Raw genomic sequence first — 14,001 nt, forward strand, 5'->3', positions numbered from 1 at the left:
AGGAAATCCAGATCAAGTGGTTCTTCGGGGCGTGGGTATTTTCATTGCTGCTGGTGGTGTCTGTCTGTCTCCCTCCCTTCCTCTCTCTCTCTGCCTGTCTCTCTGCGTTTTGGTACAGACACACTCTTCATAAAGGGAAGAAATGAGGTGGATTTCTTTCCCCAAAGTGCCTTTTCTTAGAAAGGAAAACAAACGTCCCTCGTCTTTAAAAGTGCCTCCAAGATTTTTCCCTTCCAATGACTGGAAGGGAAAAAATCTCGGTGTACATCCAGGGTCTGGACGTACACCTGGATTCAGGTCGGTGGAACTTTCAGGTCAGAACCCCGCTGACCTCTGCGCCCGCCCCAGCCTTTCGCGCAGGCCCAGCCCCCCGGGGGTGGAGCCGCTCCTCCCCCACCCCCTCGCAGCGGGTCCTTGATAAACCTGGAGCCGGGCCAGCGCGCCCGCCCCGTGCCGCCGGAAGGAGGGCGGCTCCGCAGCGTGTGCGCCCCTCGCCATGGCGGCGCCGTCGCGGTTCCTGATACGCGGTGGGCGCGTGGTCAACGACGACTCCTCGCAGGTGGCCGACGTGCTGGTGGAGGACGGCGTGGTGCGGGCGCTGGGGCGCGACCTGCTGCCGCCCGGGGACGCGCCGGCCGGGCTGCGGGTCCTAGACGCCGCCGGCAAGCTGGTCTTGCCCGGCGGCATCGACACGCACACGCAGTTCCCCTTCATGGGCTCGCGGTCCGTGGACGACTTCTACCAGCGCACCAAGGTACTCGCCTCGCCGCGCCCTGCACCGCGGTACGCCCGCCGAGCCCTCAGCCGCCTCTGAGGCTGCCCCCCGGGGTCTGGCCGGGCCGGCTCGCGCCGGCGTTGCACGGGGGCCTGAGGGGGCGGGAGCGAGGCGCGGGGGCCTGAGGGGGCGGGAGCGAGCCTCGGGAGCCTGAGGGGGCCGGAGCGAGCCTCGGGGGCCTGAGGGGGCGGGAGCGAGGCGCGGGGGCCTGAGGGGGCGGGAGCGAGCCTCGGGGGCCTGAGAGGGCGGGAGCGAGGCGCGCGGGCCTGAGGGGGCGGGAGCGAGGCGCGGGGGCCTGAGGGGGCGGGAGCGAGCCTCGGGGGCCTGAGGGGGCGGGAGCGAGGCGCGGGGGCCTGAGGGGGCGGGAGCGAGGCGCGGGGGCCTGAGGGGGCGGGAGCGAGGGGCGGGGGCCTGAGGGGGCGGGAGCGAGCCTCGGGGGTCTGAGGGGGCGGGAGCGAGGCGCGGGGGCCTGAGGGGGCGGGAGCGAGACGCGGAGCCCCGAGCGGGGTCAAGGCGCCCACGCTGAGCTTCCTTCTTCTAGGTGGCCCTCCTCGGTGGCATCAGCCCGGCTTTGGCCAAGCCGGGCGCCCCCTACTCACTTTGGGTATTTGTCTAAGTGCATTGCTGATGGCAGGGCATTCCATTGACACCCCCGTTTGCCAAGTGGGGACCTGCTGCTATGGCTGACCATCAGTCACCAGATCCACTAGCGTTTATTCCCCCTCATTATTTCCCTTTCTCTGATCAGGGTTCCAGATGAAGCAGCCAAGAAGAGGGGTTAGAATGTTGCCAGGGCAGGACATTCCTTCTCATTCTCAAGTTTATCTGTGCATGCCCCAAGACCCTGGGAGGTGGTTCTTAGTTTTCTATCTGTTCTTGGCCATTCTGGGATTCCAGTGTGGAGAGATTTACGGTTCCATACTTAGAAGGCAGGTTTTTGTAGCATATATATATATAGTCTGTTCTCACCATTTGACAGAACTTACTCACCAGTTGATTCTGTAGGCGTTTCTGTACTTAAAGGTTGTCAAAACATTAATAAGACCCAGGACTTCAGATGTAAAAGGTTTTATGGATAATCCTCCTCCTCTTGAAATATTTATAATAATCCAGGACATACCTTCTGGTCAATCATATCATCTAGATAAATACTATTTTTAGTTTTTATTACTTATTCAGTACCTATGGAGTATTACATAATGCAGTGTAGTCCAATTTATATATGAAATACAAATTTAAATAACAGAATTTGGTGTATAGTGCACCTTTATTTCTTTTAAACATAGACATATTTTAAGAGGTGAACTTTATCAACTTTACATGGACATATCTTTTTGGAAGTGGAGTATTAAGTTTGAATAGAATAAAGGTTTACAAATGGATATTGGCTAATATATGCATTTATATATATATATATATGTTATAAAAATAATTTTGTTTTGTTCTCTAAAACATCACATACATGTTTTCACCTTGGGAATCATTCCTATGTAAGTCAGTGCCTTAAAATATATATGCTAATAAACAATATTCAATGTGCTACAAAATAATTTAGTTAAATTTTTAAATGAACTTACCTTCTAGTTACCTCATTTCAATATTTATAGATTATAGGAATGAAGTACAGGAAACTGAATTTTACCTTATAGGGAACTTGCATTCAGGAGCACCATCAATTTTAGCCTGCAATGATTGTGCAAATATGTCTAAGAAAAGAAGCATGCACTTAGATGCAGAAATTCTTCCATCTTACAGCTTACAGTGTTTAAGAAGTTGATCTATATGCATATATAATAAGAAAGCTTTTAAAAATATGCCTTTGAAATTCAGTTGTTTATACAAATATTTTTAGGACAATAAGTTTGAAGAATATGACAAGAATTTAGAGCACCAAAGTGTTTTTTTTTTTTTAATTGCCAGGTGGTTAAACATCTTTGTCATAAAGCTACAGTAAAGGCACTCATGTGAAATGTACATGTGTGAGGTGTAAGAAGGGATCTCCTCTCTTGGTTACACTATTGCCAATAGCTATTTCAGTCTCGTGAATTCAAACATAATTGGTGGATGCTCCAAGCTTAGAGTCCAAAATCATCCACGTGTTTTTTTTTTTTTTTTTTTTATATAATGAATGTATTTAATGGAACTTCATTTACAGTTTTTTTTTTTTTAACGCATTGTTTACTTTATTTATTTATTTATTTTTGGCTGTGTTGGGTCTTCGTTTCTGTGCGAGGGCTTACTCTAGTTGCTGCGAGCGGGGGCCCCTCTTCATCGCGGTGCGCGGGCCTCTCATTATCGTGGCCTCTCTTGTTGCGGAGCACAGGCTCCAGACGCGCAGGCTCAGTAATTGTGGCTCACAGGCCTAGTTGCTCCGCGGCATGTGGGATCTTCCCAGACCAGGGCTCGAACCCGTGTCCCCTGCATTAGCAGGCAGAGTGTCAACCACTGTGCCACCAGGGAAACCCCCGAGTTCTTCAGCTTTTTTATAAGATAGCCTCAATTTAAAATAATTACACTAATTAGTTTCACTCAGTAAGAGAATGAGATTCTGTGCAATCAGTTTGTCAGACATATATCACAAAATAAAACAACCGAATAAAATAATTGAGCATCCCTTCTCCAAACCGTCTTCCTCTCTGTTGCGCTCATGTTCCCTCTTTCTAACACCTAATTTCTATTCGTGGCAAGCCCTCCACCTCGGGTGACGCTTACTGCGTGAGTCCCCATAAACCAGACGTCCATCTTTTCTTTCTTTCTTTCGATTACTTCCGATGATAAAGCCACTCCTCTGTTATTGAGGTGGTGGCAACAATGGAAATTTGTAGTGCGCTCCATCTTTTGTATGCCCTTCATTGAAGGCTGCTGAGTTGGTAGCTTCACGAAGGAGGATGCACTCTTCGGCATTTGTATGTGTGTGTTTGGGGAAGAGGGTTTTGTAATCGTTTTCATTCAAAAATAAATGCTGACAGCTTCACTCCAAATTAATAGTGTATACTTTTCCATGTCATCAATATTGACATTTGGAAATCTTATTCATTAGTCTGTGATCTGGAAGGAAACTATTTTAATGGCTCTTGGCCCTTGCATCTGTGATTCTCTTGTCATTGAAATCTGTAAAACATTGATATTAACTCTGAAATTGTATACTTTTAAACATTATTGACTTCCTGGGAAGAAGTCATATGTTAGAACCTTACAGCATACACTTCAGCTATAGAAAAACTATTAAGTGCTGTTTATTTAATTTAATAACACAGATCTAGGCCATTTAATTTTTTAGCCAGATTTATTAAGATATAATTCACATATGATTATAACTCATCCATTTAGAGTGTAAAATTCAGTCGTGTTTAGTATATTCACAGATATGTGCAGTGATCACGACGGTTAATTTTAAAACAGTTTTGTCACCTCAAGAAGAAATCCCATACCTATCACCCTACTATCCCCACAAGCCTCCTAGCCCTAAGCAATCACTTACTGCATTTTTGTTAAATCTCTAAAACCTTCATGAATCAGCACTTTGCTACAAATCTACAACTCTCTCTGCCACTATTTCTTTAATTAGAAACTTTTTTTTGAGCAGTGTTAGGTTTACAGAAATATTAAGCAGATATAGAGATTCCATTTATTCTATTCTGCCAACGCCCCATTCCCTTTTCCCCAATTATTAACATCTTGCATTAGTGGTACATTTTTACAATTGATGAACCAATACTGATATATTGTTGTTAATTAAGTTTTACATTAGAGTTCACTATTTGTGTTGTACATTCTATAGGTTTGGATAAATGTATAATGACATGTATTGACCATTACAATCTCATACATAATAGTTTCACTGCCCTAAAAATTCTTGTAATCTACCTGTTCATCATTCCTCTCTTGTCCCTAATTCCTGGCAACCCCTAATCTTTTTAGTGTCTCCATAATTTTGCCTTTTCCAGAGTGTTGTAGAGTTGGAAGATTTTCTTCCATGTTATCTTCCAGAAGTTTTATAGCTTTGTGTTTTATATTTAGGTCTGTGCTCTATTTTCACTTAATGTTCGTGAAAGGTGTAAGGTTTGTTTCTAAATTCACTTTTTTTTTTTTTTTTGCATGTGGATGTCTAGTTATTCCAACATTGTTTGTTAAAAAGACTATCTTTGTTCATCATATTGCCTCTGTTCCTTTGTCAAAATCAGTTGACTGTATATGTCTTTGTCTATTTCTGGGCTTTCTATTCAGTTCCATTGATCTATTTGTCTATTCTTTTGCCCATACCACACTGTCTTGATTACTGTTAACTTTATAGTAAGTCTTGATTTTGGGTAATGTTAATCCTCCAACTTCGTTCTCTCCCTTCAATACTGTGTCAGCCATTCTGGGTTTTTACAAACTTTAGAATCAGTTGGTCAATATCCACAAGATCACTTGGGATTTTAATTGGGATTAATTAAATCTGTAGATCAAGTTGGGAAGAACTGACGTCTTAACAATTTTGATCATCCTATACATGAACATGTAGTATCTCTCCATTTATTTAAATTATTTGATTGCTTTCATCACAGGTTTGTAGTATTTCCTCATATAGATATTACACATATTTTCTTCGACTTATACCTAAGTATTTCATTTTTGGGTGTTAATGTAAATGATATTGTGTTTTTAATTTCAAAACCCAGTTGTACATTGCTGGTGTACAGGGAAGCAATTAATTTGTATATGTGAAAAATGTATCCTGCAACCTTGCTATAATTGCTTATTAGTTCTCAAAGTTTTTTGTTGATTCTGTGAGATTTCCTACATAGATGATCATGTCATCTACAAAAACAGTTTTGTTTCTTCCTTTCCAATTTATATACTTTTAATTTCCTTTTTTTGTCTAATTATATTAGCTGTGAATTCTAGGACAATGTTGAAAAATGTGTTAAGAGGCGATATCCTTGCCTTGTTCTTTTTTATTTATTTATTTATTTATTTTTGGCTGTGTTGGGTCTTCGTTTCTGTGCGAGGGCTTTCTCCAGTTGCGGCAAGCGGGGGCCACTCTTCATCGCGGTGCGTGGGCCCCTCGCTATCGTTGCCTCTCTTGTTGTGGAGCACAGGCTCCAGGCGCGCAGGCTCAGTAGTTGTGGCTCACGGGCCTGGCTGCTCCGCGGCATGTGGGATCTTCCCAGACCAGGGCTCGAGCCCGTGTCCCCTGCATTAGCAGGCAGATTCTCAACCACTGCGCCACCAGGGAAGCCCCCTTGCCTTGTTCTTAATCTTAGTGAGAAAGCATCTAGTTTCTCACTAATAAATATTATATTAGCTGTAGGTGTTTTGTAAATTCTCATTCTTAAGTTGCAATAGTTCCCTTCTATTTCTAGTTTACTGAACGTTTTTGTCATGAATGAATGCTGGATTTGTCAAATGCTTTTTCTGTATCTATTAATAGGACCATATAGTTTTTCTTCTTTAACCTGTTTATATGATGAATTACACTAGTTGGTTTTCTTATGTTGAACCAGCCTTGTATACCTGGAATAAATCCCACTTGCCCATGGTGTATAATTCTGTTCGTACATAGTTGGATTTGATTGACTAATATTTTGTTCAGGATTTTTGCAACTATATTCATTTGTCTGAATTTTTCCCTTTTTTTTGTAATGCTTTGTATGCTTTTGGTGTTAGGAGAATGCTGGTTTCATAGAATGAGTTAGAAAGTATTCATTCTAGTTCCATTTTTAGAGAATAAGCATACATTTTCCCTAAAATATTTGTTAAAATTCACCAGTGAACCAATCTGGCCCTAGTGCTTTCTTTTTGGCAGGTTATTAATTATAGTTTCAAATCCTTTAATAGATACAGGCCTATTGAGATTGTCTGTTTCTCCGTGTGTCATTTTGGTGCTGGAACAACTGGACAGCTACATGCAAAAAAAAAAAAAAAGAATCTAGACAAAGACCTTACACTTTTCATACACATTAAATGGATCATAGAACTCAATATAAAATGCAACAGGACTTCATTAAAATAAAATAATAATAAAATAAAATGTAATGCCCCCGGTAAGCCTTTTTAGATTCTTAAATCATGTGTTTCTCCCTAATTATGCCTTAATTTCACCAGGTTTATACCTCTGCAATATTTATAAAAGAAATCTTGCATGTTATATGTACATGCCTATCAACTCCATTGGACTGTGACCTCGTTGAGGGCTGGTAGGATGTGTCATTCATCTTTGGTGCCAGTTCAACATTTGTTCTGGTACAAAATAGTAAGTAGAATATATCCTTTGAATTGAACAATGCAGAGTTTTTGTTAATTTAAAATTCAGTTTCACAGGCCTACAATTACTAAATGGTATAAGGACACAAAACTCTATAACTAAAACATTCACGAGTCCATTTATGAAATCAGTGTCCGCTCAGCTCTCCTTTGCTCATCATAGTGGAATTGATCCCCACCCACCAGGTCAGGTGTTTGATTAGTTCTTTTTGATAGGGGAATGGTGCCAATAACCACTAATCAAAACAATTGCAATGAAGTTGATTGCAAGGGAAATAGTCCCATCAAAGGAGTATGATTAGACTTGGTAAAAGAGGGGCAAAGAGAAGGGAGAAGGAAAAGCAGAAGTGTACAAGCAATCTCCCCAAGTAAGGGGGAAGACCAAAAAGAAGGAAGAGTGGGGCAGTGGTGGAGGTTCTCCCCAGGGTTCTCTCCAGGCAGACAGCGGGAACAAGCAGGGCAGGGAGGTGGTGGTGCGTAAGGACACCTCAGTGTTGTAGGTGTACGGACACCTACAGTATGGAGCTGCAGGCTTAAACTTTCCAGAATAAATCTCAGCTTTGGATAGGAGCCTGTTATCAGACCCACCCTCAAATCACTAGGCACCAACTATCCTATGGAAAAGGGCAGAGTCCAAAATTTTGATTAAAAATAATATATGAGCTTAAAACAAATATAAGCCTACATATTTTTAACAGAGAAACTTAACATATCTACTAGATATTGGGAAATCTGAGCTCTTATGAACCCAAATAAAAGCAGGGGAAAGATAGCAGAGATACTGTTTGAAAGTGACCGGTTTTTTGGTGTGTATGTCCATGCAGGTAGCCCTTACTTTGTGTGCCCATGGTTTGTTGACTGGTGCACATTGTGCTACTCACAATTGCTCCGTGTCAAAGTATCATTTTCATAAATTAAACTCATGACTCTCATGCAAATGTAAAATGAGTATATGGCACAGATTTAATGAACCCATTAATAAGAGAACTGGCATGATGGTAGTGCTGATTCAAAAGAACTAAATGGGGTGGAAGCTTTTATAGTAGCTGGAAGAATTCTTAAATAGGATTACTGATTTTAGATAAAAAATAGCTAATGTTCTGTAGGGAAAATCAGCTAACATTCTGAATTTTGGAAATTGTATTTTCCATCAGAAAGGAATCATTTGCATCCCTACTGAACAGACGTTATTTGTATTGCTATCTGACAGAAATCAAGGTACCAATTAACATCAACCCCTTCAGAATTACACCATACCTTTACCAATAGTGAATAACAAGTTAAACAAAGATGCAAAGGTACATGCCTAGAGATTCAGATAATCCGCAGGCAGGCCTGATAATCAAACCCTAGCATAACTAAGAAAGAACAGGCAAAAGTCCCTTTAGTTTTTTTCAGGCTTTTGGATCCTTTTCCTTAGCACCATTTTACAAAGGTTTTTCTCTTCCGTATCTTACTGATGTCAAGGAGACTAGAATTACTGGGAAGGGTATTCTCAGATATATTATCAAGTTATCCCATTGTAAAAAATACCAAAAACCAAAAAACTAATCTCGAAGCTATCCACATGATTAAAGAAAAACTATACAATTTTGAGTGAGAGCAGAAACTGCTCTTAGAAAGCATAGTATTAGTGAGTTCTTACAGGCTCCCAGGTAGCTATATCATCAGAGAGAAGGAAGCACCAGAAGAGGTATTTTACCCATGTTTGGTCAATACGAGGGAGTGCAGAATTGCTTTTGACACAGTCTAGAGGCTGACATTGATACCATGCCAGAGACCCGTAAGCATGTTGTGCTTTCTCAAAGGTCTTCTCTGTGAGCTGAGCTGCCTTCGAACTTAGAACATGAATTGTATGGTTTTACCCTGAACAAGATTCTGGAAATAGTTTATAAAATAATATCTGCATATAGGCCGCACCTTGGAGAGAGCTCATTACATTCCTGGGCACTGCAGTGCTACCAGATATCATGAGAAATAGAGGCAGGACAAGAATGCCAAGGGAGGGTTGCTCAGCATAGATGACTGATGTGACCATTGTGATGATTTGACCAACTCCAAAGTTCATTCCCATGTCACCACTAAAACATTTTTTCCCCTTCATTGCTAATGTCTGAGAGGAAATTTCTTTCCTCTACCCTCTTAGGTTTATTCGTAGGGGCCTGCAAAGTAAACTGACAAACGACAGAATAATGGAAGAAAAAACATCAATTATTTTAATGAATATTTTCTGTGTGAAAGAGTCCAACAGGAAGGAAGTGAAACTCAAAGAAGTAGTTAGACTTGGGAGCTTATATTCCATTTTTAAGAAAGGAAAGGGGGTTTGGAGGAAAGTGAGTAGGAAATGAATGGGGAAACTGATGGGAGATAAGCGGTATTTTCATAAGGTTTGTTTATGTAGACTCACCTCAGTGCCCATTCTCCACCTTTGGTGACAAGAGTCACTCTCTTCTTCCTGGTTCGGGAGAGGGGGCCCCGGTCTCAGGGAAAATTCATGCCCTGCTTTTAGGGAGAAAAGGGGAGGGAAGATTTCTTCCTGCATCTGCTGATTTTCAATTGCTTTCAGCTCAAAACCATATTTATGCCAAAGTGGCATTTTTTGAGGTGGCATTTTTTTTTTAAATTTATTTATTTTTGGCTGTGTTGGGTCTTCGTTTCTGTGCGAGGGCTTTCTCCAGTTGCGGCAAGTGGGGGCCACTCTTCATCGCGGTGCGCAGGCCTCTTATTATCGTGGCCTCTCTTGTTGCGGAGCACAGGCTCCAGATGCGCAGGCTCAGTAGTTGTGACTCACGGGCCCAGTTGCTCCGCGGCATGTGGGATCTTCCCAGACCAGGGCTCGAACCCATGTTCCCTGCATTGGCAGGCAGATTCTCAACCACTGCACCACCAGGGAAGCCTTCCCCAAAGATTTTTATTGTTCCTTTATAAACTTGCCCTCCCACCCCTCTTTGCTCTTCCCATCAACTGACCATTAGACATGATGCCATTAGACATCAGGTTAATTTGCATAGAGAATTTTATATAAATAGAGTCGTACAGTATATATTGTCTTTTACCTGGTTTCTTCCACTGCATAATTATCATGTAATTAATCCACATTCTTGCACTTATCTATAATGTATTTATTTTTATTATCCACTATTCTACTATATGGATTTACCACAGTTTGTTTATCCTTTCCCTTACTGATAAATATTTGTGTTGTTTCCAGGTTAGGCATTATAAATAAAACATTTGCTGTCATTAATCTTTTTAATTTTAGCCATCTAATAGGTGTGTAGAAGAATACCATTGTGACTTTTGTTTGCATTTCCCTAATGACTATCCTATAGAATAGCTTTTTATGTGCTAAATTGTGTTACATATATCTTTGGTAAAGTGTCTATTCAAAATTTTTGGCCACTTTTTCAAAAGGTGGGTTTTTAAATTTGTATTATTATTTTAAAAAATTAAAGTATAATGACACACAACATTATATTAGTCTCAGGTGTACACCTAATGATTCAAAATTTGTATATATTGCAAAATGATCATTGCAATAATTCTAGTTAACACCCGTCACCATACATAGTTACAAAATTGTTTTTTCTTGTATTGACAACTTTTAAGATTTACACTCTTAGCAACTTTCAAATATGCTATACAGTATTAACTATAGTCTCAGTGCTGTAGTTTACATTCTAATGACTTATTTATTTTATAACTGCAAGTTTGTACCTTTTGATCCCCTTTACCTATTTCATGCATACCACCATCCCCCACCTCTGGCAACCACGAATTTGTTCTCTAAATCTATAACATTGTTTTGTTTATTTGTTTGTTTCTGTTTTCCTTAGATTCCACATATAGGTAAGATCATATGGTATTTGTCTTTCTCTATCCGACATATTTTTCTTAACATAATGCCCTCAAGGTCCATCCATGTTATCTCAAATGTCAAGATTTCTTTCTTTTTTTATGACTGAATAATATTTCATTGTGTATATATACTTTTTTTATATACATTCATTCATCAGTGGACACTTTGTTTCCATATCTTGGCTATAGTAAATAATGCTGCAATGAACATGGGGGTGCATATATCTTTTCGAGTTATTGTTTTTATTTTCTTTGTCTAAAAACCCAGAAGTGGAATTGCTGGATCCCATGAGAGTTCCAGTTTTAATTTTTTGAGTAACCTCATACTGCTTTTCACAATGGCTATACCAATTTACTTTCCCACCAAGAGTGCAGAGGGTTTCCCTTTATTCCACGTTCTTGCCAATGCTTATCTCTTCTGTTTTTGGTGATAGCCATACTAACAGGTGTAAAGTGATATCTCCTTGTGGTTTTGATTCCCATTTCCTAGTAATTAGTGATATTGAGCATCTTTTATGTGCTACCTGTTGGCCATTTGAATACCTTCTTTGGAAAAATGTCTTTTCAGATTCTTTGTTCATTTTTTAATTGGATTATTTGACTTTTCTGCTATTCAGTTGCATGAGTTCCTTACAAATTTTGGATATTAACTCCTAATCAAATATGTGGTTCACAAATAGTTTTTCCCATTCCATAGGTTGCCTTTTCATTTTGTTTATTATTTCCTTTGGTGCTCAGAAGCTTTTTAATTTGATATAGACTCACTTGTTTGTTTTTTATTTTGTTGCTTGTGCTTTAGGTGTCATATCCAAAAAAATCATTGCCAAGATCCTTGTGAAGGAGGATTTTTTTTATGTTTTCATCTGGGAGTTTTATGTAAACCTGGTTTCAGGGCTTCCATTCAAGTCTTTCATCTATTTTGTGTTAATTTCTGTGTATGGCGGAAGACACTGGTCTTGTTTTATTCTTTTACGTGTAGTTGTCCAGTTTCCCCAGCACCATTTATTAAAAAGACTGTCCTTTCCCCATTGTATATTCTTGGCTCCTTTGTTACAAATTAATTTACCATATACATGTGGGTTTATTCCTGGTCTCTCTATTTTGTTCCATTAATCAATGTATCTTTTTTTTATACCAATGTATATCATAGTTTTGATTACTATAGCTTTATAATATAATTTGAAATCAAGGAGCATGATGCCTCCAGCTTTGTTCGTCTATCTCAAGACTGGTTTGGCTATTTGGGGTCTTTTGTGATTCCATACAAATTTTAGAATGTTTTGTTCATTTTGTTAATGCAGTGTGTCACATTGATTGATTTGTGGATATTGAACAATCCTTGCATCCCTAGAATAAATCCCAGTTGCTCAGGTATGTGATTCTATTAATTACTGTAGAATCTTGTTTGCTAATGTCTTGTTGAGGATTTTTGCATCTATATTTACTGTTCATCAGGGATTAAATCTTTGGGAAAGAAATAGGTGATCCAAAATGATTAGGTTATAAAACATGTTCTTATTAGATTCTTGTATTTATTTTTATTAGTCATTCTATGAGCCATTTATTGATTTTATTTTTTTGGCGTCCTTTTCTGGTTTTGGTATCAGGGTAATGCTGGCCTCCTCAACTGAGTTTCAAAGTGTTTCCACTTCATTTTTTGGAAAATTTTGAAAAGGATTGGTATTAATTCTTCTTTGAATGTTTGGTAGAATTTACCAGTGAAGTCATCTGGTTCTGGACTCTTTTGTTGGGATATTTTTGATCACTAATTCAATCTCTTCTTGGTTTGTTCAAATCTTATTATTGGGTTTTAAGAGTTCTTTATATGTTCTTTATAGATACAAGTTCTTTATCAAATATGTTACTTACAAGTATTTTCTCCAGTCCATGGCTCCTATTTCGATTTTCTTCACTGTGAATGCTTTTTTCAAAGAGCAGACATTTTTATCATGATGAAGTCCAGTTGATTGATTTTTTTCTTTTATGTATTGTGATTTTAGTGTCATATCAAAGAAATATTTGCCTAACCCAAGGTCACAAAGATTTTCTCCTATGTTTTCTTGTAAAAGTTGTATAATTTTAGGTTTTACAATTAGGTCTACAATCCATTTTGAGCTAACTTTTGTATAAAGTGTGAGATATGAATGAAAATTGATTTTTTGTTTACACAAGGATCAAATTGCTCCAGGACTATTTGTTGCACAGACGATCTTTTCTCTACTGAGTTGCCTTTGTAGCACAAAAGCAAAACTATTATGTCATGAGTTTTGCTCAAACCCAGTCAGATTCCCATCTTGAAAATCCACCTTAAACCATTGGAGTTCAGACCCCTAATCTTGTCAATATGTTCCCACAACTCCTGCTTCTGATAACTGCTAAGATTCTGCCAAGGTGGTGTTCTCACTCGCTGATGGAGGTTTAAAAAACTTAGCGGTGCTTCATGGAGAGAGAACCAACTGACAAATTCCAACCCAATCTGATAATTTCTTTATTTTAAATTGAAATCATTATTTAAGAATGTGTTTAGATAGGAGATATTATACTTTATTAGGGTTCATTTTGTCAGGTGTGATTTCACAAGGAATTTTTTTATCATAACTTAAGACTTACTGTTGTGAAAAATATTTGACAGTAGTTTTGAAAAGCACAATTAGTCAAATTTGCACTTAAAATTATAATTCTTTTATTTTTAAATTAGAACTGTTTATCCTTTAATATTTAATAAGGGCTTCATAGGAGTGCTTCTCACTTTTATTTATTTATTCATACAAAAATTACTTTTGGGAAACATTAGTTTGTAACACTGCAACAAGAAACTACAGGAACTATAGGACTAAAAACAGTAACATTTGGTCACAGCAACTCGTGGCAAATATAATATAAACTACGGCTTAGAGACCACGATGGTATAGATTAAATCTTTGGGATAGAAATGAGTGATCCAAAATGCATTAGGTTATAAAACATATTCTTATTAGATTCTTGTATTTATTTCTGTTAGTAATTATAAATATAAGCCATTTATTGAAGTCTCATGATATTTCTAGCCGTGACCATTTTCTAGGAAGTGTTTTTATAAAATACACGTGATTTTATTCTCATATTAAAACTGTGGATAC

At 39.1% G+C, this 14,001-nt stretch overlaps 1 protein-coding gene across 14 annotated transcripts in view; it reads left to right on the forward strand.

Annotated features, from left to right (window-relative positions):
• Positions 1–441: 441 nt before the first annotated feature.
• Positions 442–14,001, forward strand: part of LOC103015218 (dihydropyrimidinase-like) — a 99,013-nt gene continuing 85,453 nt past the window's right edge. For all 14 annotated transcript variants that reach the window (XR_009006903.1, XR_009006898.1, XR_009006901.1 and 11 more), the window contains exon 1: positions 442–754. Coding sequence is in view for 7 of the 14 variants with exons in the window: in XM_057539519.1 (XP_057395502.1) it covers positions 497–754 (258 nt within the window). In the remaining 7 variants the exon portion in view is untranslated. The remainder of the gene's footprint in view (positions 755–14,001) is intronic.

This window comes from Balaenoptera acutorostrata, unplaced genomic scaffold (assembly GCF_949987535.1).
Source record: "Balaenoptera acutorostrata unplaced genomic scaffold, mBalAcu1.1 scaffold_534, whole genome shotgun sequence".
NCBI classification, from domain to species: domain Eukaryota; kingdom Metazoa; phylum Chordata; class Mammalia; order Artiodactyla; family Balaenopteridae; genus Balaenoptera; species Balaenoptera acutorostrata.